The 14,503-nt window shown below is 33.2% G+C and overlaps 1 protein-coding gene and 1 long non-coding RNA gene across 5 annotated transcripts; both read left to right on the forward strand.

Moving 5' to 3' along the window:
* Nucleotides 1–62: 62 nt before the first annotated feature.
* Nucleotides 63–10,105, forward strand: LOC110653168 (2-(3-amino-3-carboxypropyl)histidine synthase subunit 2-like). Of its 2 annotated transcripts, none has more exons than XM_058143554.1 (5): nt 63–180; nt 701–924; nt 6,682–6,790; nt 9,167–9,230; nt 9,845–10,105. In XM_058143554.1, the coding sequence occupies exons 1-4, from the start codon at nt 100–102 to the stop codon at nt 9,212–9,214; spliced, it is 462 nt and encodes a 153-aa protein (XP_057999537.1). In that variant the 5' UTR covers nt 63–99; the 3' UTR covers nt 9,215–9,230; nt 9,845–10,105. The 2 variants fall into 2 exon arrangements, with proteins under 2 accessions (XP_057999537.1, XP_057999542.1); XM_058143559.1 differs by lacking the exon at nt 63–180 and adding an exon at nt 228–573.
* Nucleotides 10,106–10,633: 528 nt separating this feature from the next.
* LOC131178578 (uncharacterized) lies at nt 10,634–13,804 on the forward strand. 3 transcript variants are annotated; one of them, XR_009147492.1, is made up of 4 exons: nt 10,634–11,120; nt 12,031–12,098; nt 13,387–13,474; nt 13,564–13,804. It is a non-coding gene; the product is annotated as an uncharacterized LOC131178578 (long non-coding RNA). The 3 variants fall into 3 exon arrangements; XR_009147491.1 differs by having other exon boundaries at nt 10,640–11,114; XR_009147490.1 differs by having other exon boundaries at nt 10,671–12,098.
* Nucleotides 13,805–14,503: the final 699 nt, after the last annotated feature.

Below are 14,503 nucleotides of genomic sequence, written 5' to 3' on the forward strand. Positions count from 1 at the left end.
TTTGGTTCGCCCGTTTAAAATCGGATTCTTCCGTTCTTTATTTTTCTTCTTTTTCCTCTTCTCGGAAACGTAGTGGGAGACTGAAGTATTCTTTTGGCCATGGACTTCAAGGAAGTTTGCGAAATTGGCCGCACTGCCGATTTTATTCACAATAAGAACTTCACCAAAGTTGCTCCACAGGTAAAGAATTCAAATGTAAAACCTTAGTAGAACCTTTCATAAGTTTGGACTTCCTGTTTGGCTGTTGAGAAAATGGAGGAAAATGAAAAGACTGTTTACAATGTTAGGTTGTTTCTGGCTTCTATTCTTCAGAAAGAAAAAAGTTGAAACATAACTCTTTAAGTTAATTATGCTAAAGAGCAAATGAACTCGGTCTAGCTGATGGTAGAAGATCTGAAATGTTATTTCATGGAATTCACGTAGACTAGCAGCTGTGTTCTTCTTCTTCTTTTTCTATTTCTATCTATTAATGATGATATTGATCTTTCTCCTCATTTGGAATAGGATATAATTGGAATTTTATAAATCGTGAAGGACAAAATCTTTAAGCTATCTCAACCCATCAATTTGATGGTAAAACATTTTACAACCCAAAACCATCTTTTTCAAGCACAATAGGATAGTTCCTAATTTCCCTTTATCTTCTTTTAAACATACAGATTTTAAGGTTTACACCTAATTGCATGTATTTTACTATTAGTTCCCAGATGAATTATTGAAAGATTCAGGCAGAGTTGTGAGTGATCTGAGGGACAAACTTCAGTTGCTCAGAGAATCTGTCACTGAACAAAATGGGGATAGCATAGAGGTTCAATTGTTTGTAATGGCAGACACAAATTATGGCAGTTGTTTTGTTGATGAAGTTGGAGCTTTGCACATTGTTGCTGATTGTGTCATACATTATGGACATACTTGTCTCAGCCGGTGAGTACTTATCAGCACATTTTATGAAACTGTTATTGGTTCTTAACATTTATAGATTGCTTTTATATGGATGCAGGCTTTGTTACTAATTCTGATGGTTGAGTCATTAATGACTTACAATGTCTTAAATCTGGAATTTGAACTTCTCTGTGTTGTACTTGAATTATTCTATTTTTTACATGTTGCTTTGAGGTAGCAGGCTTAACTTTCACTAATTTATGTTAGGCTTTATCGATATGAAATAAGGTGTATTTTATGGTTACTTGGTTTAACACAAATTCAAATGATTTTGTCTAACGGAATTTTATAATTTATCTCATAAATTTTTTTAAAAATAATACTTTTTTTTTTAGTAGTAGTCATTGGAAAAAAATTTATTTTAATGAAAAAAAAAATTTTCTTCAATATTTTAAAATTATATATTTTTTTCTCACTCTCTCCTAGTAGTTTAGTTTATATTAGCTCCCCCCCAAGATAAAGCGTTGTGGCGTCCTCTACTAACGACAGCTACATCGGAGCCCTATGATGTAGTGATATAGAAATATGCAAGGGTGTAGGGCGTTCACCGAAAGCGACGCGCCATGCCGGTGCCCGGGTGTGGTGTTAAGTGAACAAGGGTTCCCACATCATGGACGGGTGTGGGTAAAGAAGTTAGTCCATAGGACAGATAGTAGAATAAATAGTGGAACAGAACACAAGATAGACATAGAAAACAATAGAAGATATCATAGAAGGAGACCAATTAGGAAAAAGCAGGATAGTAGGAGGATCAGGGTTGGTACTTGGAATGTTGGATCACTTACAGGAAAATTAATGTAGCTCGTAGATACCTTGGAAAGGAGAACGGTGAATATTGCTTGCATTCAGGAGACTAAATGGGTAGGAGAGAAAAGTAAGTAAGTGGGTAATTCAGGGTACAAACTGTGGTTTACCGGAAAGGAGAGAAATAAGAACGGAGTGGGCATAATCATAGACAGGACATTGAAAGACGCAGTAATAGTTGTGAAAAGAGTAGGAGATAGAATTATACTAGTAAAGCTAGTACTAGAAGAAGAAACAATAAATATAGTTAGTGCTTATGCCCCACGAATAGGACTAGACAGTGAGAGTAAGCAAAGGTTTTGGGAAGATATGGATGATTTAATGCAAAACATACTGAATGAAGAGAATGTTTTCATTAGTGGAGATTTGAATGGGCATGTAGGAAGTGATAGACAAGGTTATGAGAATGTTCATGGAGGTTTTGGTTTTGGCAGTTGAAATGAGGAGGGAAAAAGCATCCTGGATTTTGCTATGGCATACGACCTAATAATAGCAAATACCTACTTTATAAAAAGAGAGTCACATTTAGTGACTTTCAAAAGTGGGCAATATAGAAGTCAAATCGACTTCCTCTTAACTAGGAAGAAAAATAGTTGCAAGGTCATTCCAGGAGAGGCTTTAACAAGTCAACATCGGTTGGTGGTCTTGGATGTCAAGTTTAGGAACAATTCAAGTAAGGTCAGAAGAAATAGTGTAGCTCGAACAAAGTGGTGGGAGTTCGAAGGAGTAAAGCAAGTGAAGTTCAAAAATGAGCTTCTTGAGTCCGAAGTATGGAAGCTGGATATGGAGGCCAATGATATGTGGATCCAGATGGTATCAAAGATTAGAGAAGTAGCTAGAAAAGTACTTGGAGAGTCTAAAGGACATGGACTACCCTCAAAAGAGAGATGGTGGTGGAATGAGGAAGTACAAAAGGCAGTGAAGAGAAAAAGGGAATGGTATAAGAAATTACCTAAATGTGATAATAATGAGGCATATGAACAGTACAAGATAGTAAAGAAAGAGGCAAAAAAGACAGTTAGTCAAGCAAGAGCACAGGCCTTTGAAAAGTTATATGAGAAACTTGGAACTAAAGAAGGGGAGAAAGATATTTATAGATTAGCAAGGAGGAGAGAAAGGAAATGTCAAGATCTCAATCAAGTTAGGTGCATTAAGGATAAAGAAGGAAAAGTGTTGGTGAAAGATGAGGACATTAAAGAAAGATGGAGAAATTATTTTAATGATCTCTTTAATAATAGTCAAAATGGTAATAGCGTGAATATAGATTATAGAACAATAGAAAGAATGTGAATTATACTAGAAGGATTAGATCTTTAGAAGTAAAGGAAGCACTTAAGAGAATGAAAGTGGGTAAAGCCTGTGGACCCGATAAAATACCAATTGAAGTGTGGAAGTATTTGGGAGATATGGGAGTGGCATGGTTAACTAAATTATTTAATAAGATTCTAAACTCAAAGAAAATGTCTGATGAATGGAGGAAGAGTATTTTAGTACCTATTTTTAAAAATAAGGAGACATACTGAGTTGCTCAAACTATAGGGAATTAAACTCATGAGCCATACTATGAAGTTGTGGGAGAGAGTTGTAGAGCATCGACTACGTCATGATACTTCTATCTCTCTCAATCAATTTGGTTTCATGCCCGGTCGTTCAACTATGGAAGCGATCTTTCTCATTAGAAGCTTGATGGAGAAATATAGAGATGTGAAGAAAGATCTACACATGGTTTTTATTGATTTGGAGAAGGCTTATGATAGTGTTCCAAGAGAGGTCTTATGGAATGTGTTAGAACAAAAGAGGGTATCTATTAGGTACATACAAGTATTGAAAGATATGTATGAAGGAGCAACTATTATTGTGCACACAGTGAGAGGGGACACAAGAGATTTTCCGATCTCAATTGGATTACACCAAGGATCAGCTATAAGCCCTTACCTTTTTACATTAGTTTTAGATGAACTGACGAAACATATACAAGAGAGTATTCCTTGGTGCATGATGTTTGCGGATGATATTGTTCTGATAGATGAGACACGAGAAGGAGTCAATAGAAAGCTAAAACTTTGGAGAAGTACTCTAGAGTCAAAGGGTTTTAAGTTAAGTAGAACGAAGACAGAATACATGCATTGCAAGTTTAGTGAATGCCAAATTGGTGGTAGGGAAGGCGTTAGTTTGAATGGAGTGATACTGCCCCAAAGTAATCACTTTAAATATCTAGGCTCAGTCCTTCAAGTAGATGGGGGATGTGAGGAGGATGTTAGTCATAGGATTAAAGCCGGATGGTTGAAGTGGAGACGTGCCATGGGAGTTTTATGTGATCGTAAGATTCCCAATAAATTGAAAGGAAAATTTTACCGTACAGCCATACGACCGGCTATGTTATATGGTAGTGAGTGTTGGGCACTGAAAGAGTCATATGCATCTAAGATAAGAGTTGCAGAGATGAGAATGTTAAGGTGGATGAGTGGCCATACTAGACTAGATAAAGTCCGTAATGAGAGTATTAGAGAAAAGGTAGGAGTGGTGCCAATTGAAGATAAGTTGAGAGAAGGGAGATTGAGGTGGTTTGGTCATGTGAAGCGTAGACATACGGAGGCTCCAGTTAGACAAGTAGAGCACATTAGGTTAGAGGATAGAAAGAAAAAAAGGGGTAGACCTAAATTGACTTGGAGGAGAGTAGTACAACATGACCTAGAAGCATTACACATTTCTGAGGATTTAACTCAAAATCGTTCAGAGTGGAGAAAACGAATCTATATAGCTGACCCCAAATTTTTGGGATAAAGGCTTAGTTGAGTTGAGTTGAGTTGTATTATATTTTTCTCAACATCTTAAATTTTAATTGAAATAATAACTGTTAAATATGAAATGCTAAATAAGTATATCTTATTTAATTTTATTTATAATATTTTTAACATTATTAAAAAAATATTGTATATGTTTTTTTATGTGAAGAAATTTTATTTTGTCCATTAAGTTAATAAAATTTTTGTAATTAATTACTTTACAGAAAAAAGCATAATTTTACAAAAATTTAATGAGGTGAATCATAAAATTTCATTAAATCATTTTTTTTTTCTGTAACAAAGTAATATTTACTCTATTTTAAATTAAGTAATAATAGAATACACTATAAGATAAATATAGTAAATATAAAAACTGTCCTGGAATTTTTTATCCCCAATGAAGATTTTAAAGCTGTTACTTATTTTTGCCTAAGATCATGAACTTTAGAGTTAGCAACAAGGAATTCTGAAATTCATTTTTTTTTTTATTCTTGTGATGCAAGCATGGTTTTAATACGAATTTAAAGGTTTTTTAGGTTTACAGTTTCTTTTACCACTGTTATTTAACAAATTTTTAAATTTATAACTGTAAAGGCCGTTACAACCGTTATTTAAAGGTAACAGCCGCTACTTTTCTAGCTAAGGTTTCTTAAACTTTTTTTTTTTCTTACCTCTTTAGAAGGAAACTTTTTTTTAGACAAAAAACTATCTTAATCATTCCTTTTAGCACCTTTTCATTTTTCTCTCTAGTCAATTAATTCATTTTCTCTTTGGTCAATTAATTCATTTTCTCTCAACTTTTTCTCAATTTTCTCCACAATCAACTCAAGTGAAATCATTCATTTCTCTACATATTTTTTAGCTCAAAAGCATGGATCATCAAATAGACAAGGCAGTTTTGAAGCGAAGGAGATTAAAGGGTGAGTTATTTTTTTTTTTTCCTAATTTTTCTCTATTTTTGAATATTTTTAGGTATATACATAAATAATTAGAAAATAATATCAAAAAAATTTAAGGCGTTAATAATATTTGCTAAGTATAAATTTAGATTTTGGTAAAATAAAATTTAGGAAAAATAAGTAATCATGAAATTAACTTCTAAAATTGATTTTCATAAATTAAATAGTAAGTTTACAACCTAAACTAATGATTAAAGCTGCTGGTCCCTCCTAGGATCAAAATTTACATAATCAAAAATCTGCTAGACACTCATTTTGGTGATAATAAGATTAGTTATTTACTATCTTCTTAATTATTTTGGTTTTAAATTGATTAATATCAATGATGTATAAGAATGATGGATTTAATGTTGTTATTTTATGTATTTATGCTTATTATTTAATTGTATCTTAGTTTTAATTATATCTTTGAATATTTACTATCTTCGTTATAGTTACCCTTACAGCCATTACAGGCTTACTCGCAACCACGACCATGAATACGGCCGCCACCGTGATTTAAAACCATGGATGCAAGCATGCATAATAAATATATGTAGTTTCATTAGTTTCAAGAAATGTGCATGCTAAGCATTACCAGATTAGTATTGACATTTATAAGCCTTGCTGCTGTTGAGATTCTCACATCTTTTTATATTTTTTTCACGATCACATTTGTCTAATATGATTAATAGAAAGCGGAAAAGTAAAAAGAGAACTACTTCTGGTCATCTGTTGTCATTTTCATTTGCAAGTCTAATATTATTGGTATTGCAATGCTCTATCCATTATAAGTCACAACCTGGGGAACATAACAGGTCCCGGCATTCAGAATTGCTTAGTGTTTTCTACATTCTATGTATTATATTTTAACTGCTCTCTGTACCTAGATTGTCCTCTAGTTTACTTGCATTCTGGTATGCAATCTTCATATTGGTAAGAAACTTGGATATTTTCTTTCTGGGTTCGGCAAAAAATTTTAGTGATCCTTGTTAAATTGTAAATGACTTTGCTGGTGCTCCTTTTCTTTTACTTTTCCCACTTTTTATAATTTCTGGCATCACTCTATGGTCTGTTGAAAAAATGATTATAAGTAATAAAGTTGGTGTAATTTGGACAATTTCTTTTCAAATCCAGGACTTGGAAGTCTCTAGAGCTTCTCTATACACACACACACACACTCTTATTTTGAAGCCATTCTTTGTTGGCAGGACATCAACCCTTCAGGCATTCTTTGTTTTTGGAAAGGCTTCCATTAGCATATCCAGTTGTGCTAAAATTTTATCAGATGATGCCTCGACCAGCAGCAAGCCTATTGTGGTATAATAAATAAGTTCTGCATCTTCACTTCTTGACTGATTTGATATTGTGGTAATAATGAATGTGAATAATAAACTTGGACATATTAGTTTAGCATATCCACTAAATGTCAATTAGTTTGTACATTGAAACGTGCTATTGTACTTGAGACCTCTGAAAGGCAAGCATACATGATGGTTGTGGTGCGCTCTTGAAACAGATTAGTTGCATGTAATTGGTGGAACAATTTACCTTACCATAAAGCGGGTGTTGTAACACCCCTATATATCTACCCTGGTATATTTCACTGTTTCGGTAACCGATGTTAGTCCGGACAATTAAGGAGATTAGAACCACATCTAAGACACCTAGATAAGCCCTGAATGCAAATAATTAGTGATTGTCAGCTAGTTAAGTATAAATAAGAAAAACAGAACATAAAAGGTTAAATGAGCTGGGAGTCACAGCGATGGGTGACCTTCTCAGGAAGTGACTGCGAGGTCAGTCTTAACCCGAATTTTGAACCGGAAAATGTGACCTCGCGGTCCTAAGGACTATTGCGAACACAGTAGAAAAAAGAAAATCACAGAAAAGAATTGTTAAGCAAGTCAAATAATTAAGTTAGGGATCCGGAAGAAATATTGAATAACTAACAAACCGGATCAGACCGGCAATGGGCAAATTGGTCAATTCACCCCTAGAGCTTACTCCTGACCTAACTGTCCAATAAAATCGGAGAAACGAAAATTTCGGAATCGGAAATTAAATTAAAGAAACAAGGAAAAATAAAGAAAAAGAAAAAGTGAGAAAAACTACTTTATTATATCACCTTACCTCATATATGTGACATCATAAATGAAATTTTAATTTCTCTACATTTTTTACCAAGTCAAAAACATTTAATAAGACATAAACTACAAACAAATTAAAAGAAATTTCACTCTTTCTTCCCCACTCACTTCGGCCTCCCCATCTCCCATAGCTCCTCCATGTGCAAACCTCTATTAAAGCTTGTTTCAAGCTTGAAATCCCTCACTTAACCCTAATTTTTCCCCTAATTACTTCATTAAAAGCTTGTTATCTCAATTTAAGAAGGAGATTGAAGAAGAAACCAAGAAGGAAAAGTGAAGAAAATTGGTGATTGGAAAATCAAAGTTGAGGTTAGTAGTTTAATTTGAAATTCTAGTTTAATACTTGTGCTTTTAGTTCATTTAACCTAGAAATTAACTTAAAATTAAAAGAAAACAATTATGGGGGACTTGATGGAAAATTCGGCCAACATTAAGGCGTATTGAAATTTCATGATTTTGATGGAATTGAAGTATTAGTTAAGTTGAATTGAGTGTATAGAGGTTAATTATAAACTTTAATTGCATTAGATTACATAATTGTGTAATTAGGGTTCTTAAGCCTCTTGAAAATTGAGGGAAATGGTCAATTGGTGCAATTGACCCTAATTGAGGTGAGAAATGGTCAATTGGGACCATTTGTGGTGTGTTTGAATTGATAGAACCAAGGTGCAATTCGGGTTGGTTAGGATTCTTTTTCTGGCAGCTTGACCTAGGTCTCTTTCAGGGACTAAAACTGAAAATTTATCAACCCAATTGGTATGAGGCCAATTGGGAATGAGAATAGACACATAATGACACACTTTTCACTTAGGAACTATGCCCCAGAAAATGACATTAACATGGTAAACAATTAGGTCAAAGCCATTGTACCAAAATGACCAAATGAACAGTGTGGCCATAACTTGGGCTAGACAGGTCCAAATGACTTGATTTTTGTGGCATTGGAAAGGTATGACATAGCACTACAACTTTCATGAAGAACACCAACCCAAATTCTGCCCATAACCCAGTCATTTTGCCACTTAAAATTAGTGGTCCAAAATTGCCAGAACCAAATTAGGTGCCCAGAAATCTGGGTTAAACCAATCCGGCCAGCCATGTTCAAATGGCCATATCTTGGGCTACAAAACTCCGAATGGAGTGATTCAAAAAGGGGATTAAAACTAAGACAATAAGGAACAACTTCTATGAAGAACACTTAGCCAAATTCCCACAGCAACATGACCAATGGAACAGTGCAAAACAAGACATCAAAACTGAAAATTTGAAATTGTGCCTAGGAGACCTAAAAATTGAAGGGGCAACCAAAATCAACAAATTAAGCAACCAAAATGTGGTATGTGGGTGAAATTGAAATTTCCATACCTAATAAGCATAAGAAAGTCAACAAATTGATTTGAATAGTATTGTGAATAGTAACCCTGAAATGCAAAATTCAAAGAACGTTAAATTAAGCATATTAGAGCTAGACATAAGTAATTGTGAATTTATGATTCAATTTATTATACGTTATAATACTGAAACACTGTAAAATTGTGTGTTTCAGTTGAAAAGAATACCGGGAAAGAACCCGAGACATCAAGTCAAGGCCTAAAGGCGACTCGCACAAGGTTTGTGCACAACATAAAATTTTTCTGTAAATTCTCTTGACAATTTATTTTGATGAATAAATTGTGATTTATTTTTATTGCAAATTTGTGAATGAAATGAATATTATGCTTTTGACTTAAATTGTTGGAAATTTAATTGTATGTGTTTGAATTGTCAATAAATGTTTAGTAAAATGTTAAGATAGTTTTGAAACTACAGTGTCATGACCATATATCTGAATGCCTCACTAGCATGCCTAGTGGGAGGAATTAGTTTTGAATTTTGAATTCCCTCTCTGGTTGAAGTGTTGAGGTGTGTGCCAGTAGAAGAAGAAATTGAATGGGTACCTATAGTTTGAGCTAGCTAGCCTTGAGATTCCTCATAAGCTTCCGACTATTGAGATGAACATTGTACTGATGTTATGATATAACTGTGTGATTTTATGAAATCTATTTTGAGACTTTCAAAATGAGATTGTTTTGACTAAAATTATAAATTGTGTTTTGTATTTGTTTTTCAATTTCAGTACCATATTTGAATAAATGTGATTTGATTTATGCATAAAATTTTATTTTAGTATATTGTACACCATTGAGTCATAATACTCAGTGATGGCTGTTTATTGCTGTCGCAGATAGAGAGACTAGTATAGCAGCGGAGTGAGCTGTTGAGGATTTCAGAGATACTTCTGGACCCTTTGTCGGGTATAATTTTATACCCTGATTGTACATATTTATTTTGATGTATGTAACTGTATGTACATTTGTAAATTGATCATGAGCAGTTGTACAAATTTTATAATAATATTATTTTGGATTTTCTGATGTAAATTTTGGACTGATAAATGTAAATTAATTTTTCTTTAATGCAATGTGTATAAAATTAATTATTACTATTTTTGGAAATAATTGAATTGAAATTTTGAGTTGTGAAATATTGATTGAATTGTAGAGTTTGGAGGAAATTGTGCTGATTTGAGTTATAATGGTGGTTGTGAATTTATGAAGTATTATACTGGAAGTGTTTTCTACAAATAAAATTTTCGGTTTTCTCAAATACAGCCGGCATTCTGACGAAATTTTTTCAAAATTTGCGGAAAAATCAAAATGGATAAAAATTTTATCAAATCTTTAAACCTTAAGTAAATATTTTTAATACCTGCTAGAAAAGCTCACAACTTTCAAAAAGTAAGAAAATTGTTTTAAAATTCCTTGTAGTGTATTTAATGGGTTATCGATAGACGGAGTTGGTAATTCATTAGGTATACTATAGGATCATGTTATGCCTTACAGAAGGGTAAAGTGTGATAAGTGTACACCTCCATTTGATGTGCATGCTATCAATATATAATGTTAATTATAGTTGATATAGCTGTACTATATACTTTTGTATTTTATTAAGGTTTTGACCTTTGATATGTGATGCTCAGATGTCATTCTATGGTTGAAAGAATTTATTTATATTTAGCTAAATTCTTTTATTTTCTCCATGTCTGATTCGAAATAGAATTCTAGTAACCTCATTTTTATTTTTCTGACATTGTTTATTGCCAGTAAAAACCACATATCTGTGCCGTTGTACCTTTTCTTTAATCTCTCTCCATATAGGTCCTTTATGGGCTGGAATATGCATATGCGATCCCACATGTTAGAGAAGAGTTGGCAGCATCGTCATCAATGCAATCTGGGCCCAAGTCATCAATGCATTCAGACTTCCATTTTGCTGATGTTAGGTGTTATGTAACAAATCCTTCTGACAATAAAAAAAATCCTGATGGGCTTCCAATAGCATTTGGTGACTAAAGTGCTAGTGATGATGTTGGGGCAGCTGCTGGTTCTAGGCATAGAATTGGTGGTTTGATGTGGGAGTTGCCTAATGGGCACAGGAGGGAGGACTATTTGCTTGTATGGGTTTTTTCTGGCAATTCAGCATTAGCAATGTTCTCCTGACATTTAATGGCTGTGAAATAGGCGGAAGTGTTGCAATGTTTTGCTTAAAATTTGTTGCAAAAATTGCCTAGATATTGGCATGTGTCTGCTTAACAAAATTTTATGTGTGTGGCTTTACCCAGTTTCTGGCAGATGTGTGTTGTGTACTCGATGTTTTTCCTCAGTCTAGGCAATTGACTTCCTGATTGCTTTAGATTCATTATCGTTAAGGATAGCCAGAGTTTCGTTACTCATTATCTGTTTACATTGGTCTAATCTATTGATTTTTTTACTCAAGCTGTGATCTGCGCTTGCTTTCATCAATGAGCTTGTCCAATTTTTATCTGTAGTGCTTTACCCAAGAAAGGTTTTGAGAACCTTGAAATATTTTGTTTTGATTATTGCATTCCAGGCACCAATTGATTGCAACTAGTTTGGGATTAAGGCATAGTTGTTGTTGAACTGCATTCCTTGTATTAATGGAAATTGTGTAATTGGAATTCTATTGTTGCAAACGAATTGATCTTGTTAGGCACGCACATAATTAAATATGCAATAGACATAAACCACAATAAAAATGGTATTACTTCGTATTCCTTTCCTTAGACAAAAATCTTCATTTTGATTTGGTTGCATGTTTTAGTCAGATATGATGCAGAAGAAAATCGCTTCGTGACAGATTTATCTCAACAGAGAATGATTCTTAAGTGTAGGTATTACTAATGCTATACAAGATAAAAATACTCCACCTTTGATCTTTGCCTCTCACTAAGAACTGATACCTATTTTTTCTCTTTTATCCTGAATTCCTGATATATTGTTCTTTTCTAGGGAGGTTCTCCATTAATATTCTGTATGTGTTGCATGATTTTCTTGAATGTTTTTCATGAAGATATTACCTGCTGGAGAAGGCAAAAGATGTTAACATTGTTGGAATTTTGGTGGGAACTCTTAGTGTAGGTATGATCTATTCTGTTTGATGCTTATTTTTATTTATATTTTCAGTACTAATAATTTTACTCCTAGTGGTGCAACCACTCGTTTGCATTTTATCTATGTATTTTTATTTCTGATCTCTGTTTTATCTACTCGTTTACTTTTTATACCTACTACATGTCTGTGCTGTGCATGCTTCCAAACAAAGTCCAATCAATTCCTAAGCATGTTATTCTCACTCAATTCTCGTGAATATTTTTCTCTTCTCCTACCGGAATTGGATGCTTATTTTTAGTTTTGTTTTGATTATGTGCATTCATTGATTAGTATATGGACTGCAACTTGAGTGAACTGCACTTCTATCAATATTCTTACCATTCTTATTTATTGCACTTTTCCCTTCTTTTGTCAGCGAGTCAACTTGATTCTTTATCCTTGTGATTGGTTGATTATGAAAAGCATTCATTGATGAAGGCAGATAATCATTTGTGCGTTTGATATTATATATTATGTTTTTCCTCTCTGAAAACATGGCCATTTTCTTTTACTGTATTCTAGACCTTTGATTGGAATTAATTTTTCTAATCATTCTTGAGAGAATGAAATGTTAAATAATTAGTTCATTTTAATCTTTGATTAGGTAGTATGGCTACATTTCTAGATGATGTTTTTCGGTACAAACACATCTAATATATTACAGAATTACTTTACTGGCATATAAAATTTCAATTGTTTGGGATTTATATATTGCTATACATATGTATATATGCATCAATTTGTTACTGGTAATTTATTCATTAATGTATTGCTAATCATTTATCTAACTTTGTTCATTTTAATGCAGCTGTTTACCTTGAAATGATTGATCAGATGAAAGGCCTATTAGAATTATGACTCAAAATTTTAGTGGATTTGGAGAGAGATATTTTTTCAATATTCTAGAATATTTTCTATATAGAGTAGAACTCTTATTTTAGTGTTATCTCTAAATTGAGTGGAACTCCTAATCTATTGAGGTGACTAATACTATAAATAGAAATATTATGGAAAGGTTATTTGTCTTTGTCCATGGAGAGTGGTTTTGTCCATTGAAGAGAGTAGGGTTTTACCAATTGTTTAGGATTTGGCTTTGATGAAAGAGCTCTTGCCCATGAAGTTGTAGACACCCTTTGTTGTGTAGTAATCGTAATAGTAAATATATTGAGTTATGTCTATAGTAGACTGAAAAGATATTTAAGTTTGTAGTAAGTGATCTAAGGGTTAATAGGTAGTATAACTTTGAACTTATAATTGATGATTATATTTATTGAAGATAGTGAAAGATGGCATGTCGGAGGGAAAAATGCTTACACTCTTGTATGAGAAGATCAAACCCTGTAAAACTTGCCAACTTTCCTAAGGTATGCTTCAATTCATGTGATAAATTTCTCCTTTGATTAGAATGCTTATTGTTTTGGAGTTGTATTATAACAAATGCCATTTGTGACAGTGTAATGTTTCCTGTGCTCAAATTGCTCTCTTGGATAGTAAAGATTTCTTGGCTCCAGTTATCACTCCATTTGAAGCCATGGTAGCTTTTAGTGGGTTTGCAAATGTTCACCCAACTTCTATTATGAAACACTGTATTAATATTTTTTTTTTGCCCATGACCACTTCTGCCTTGTCAAATGTTACTTCTAAGTATATGTGTGGTCCAAAATAAAATCATGATCTAGAAGAATGACACTGATTGCCATGGCGTGGATGTGTGTGTGTGTGTGTGTGTGTGTGTGTGTGTGTGTGAGAGAGAGAGAGAGAGAGAGAGAGAGAGTCTCTTAACAGGATTTAAACCTATCATTCTTGGCTTTGGCTTATGAGATGAGTTCTGATATTTCATAAATTCAATTTCAGACAAACTTAAGTATAAATTTTTTGTTGATTTAATATGTTTTTTTGTCCAGTTGTCCAGAATTTCTAGCACTGGCAATTATCTGAGTGCCATGAACTTGTTAAATTAAACAAATTTAATATTACTAATTACAAATTTCTTAAGTTCTTATACGATATAATTATATTATTTACATAAATTAATAGTTCATATTATCCTTGTAAGTTAACTATTAATATTCTTTGTCTCAATCCTCATGAGTAGCATCATGTTAACATGTCCTTTTGTTTTTCCATTTGAAGTTTCAAATCAGATTCACAGCTAAACTATATTTTTTTTGTTGACCTAAATACTTCAATAAGCTTTGTAAAACAGAAGGTGCCATTCAATTTGTTATGGCCCTTATGTGGACACCGTTTTTTTTTTTTTTATTTGTGTTTGTCAAAGAATAAAATGGTATGCTCAGCATTTATGTTAGTTGACTATCTTTAACATTTTGGGTATTCTACCAGCGCATCTAAGAGATGGAGGCCCAAATTACTTTCCTTAAAGGCTTGATCCC

Source organism: Hevea brasiliensis, chromosome 1, assembly GCF_030052815.1.
Source record: "Hevea brasiliensis isolate MT/VB/25A 57/8 chromosome 1, ASM3005281v1, whole genome shotgun sequence".
NCBI classification, from domain to species: domain Eukaryota; kingdom Viridiplantae; phylum Streptophyta; class Magnoliopsida; order Malpighiales; family Euphorbiaceae; genus Hevea; species Hevea brasiliensis.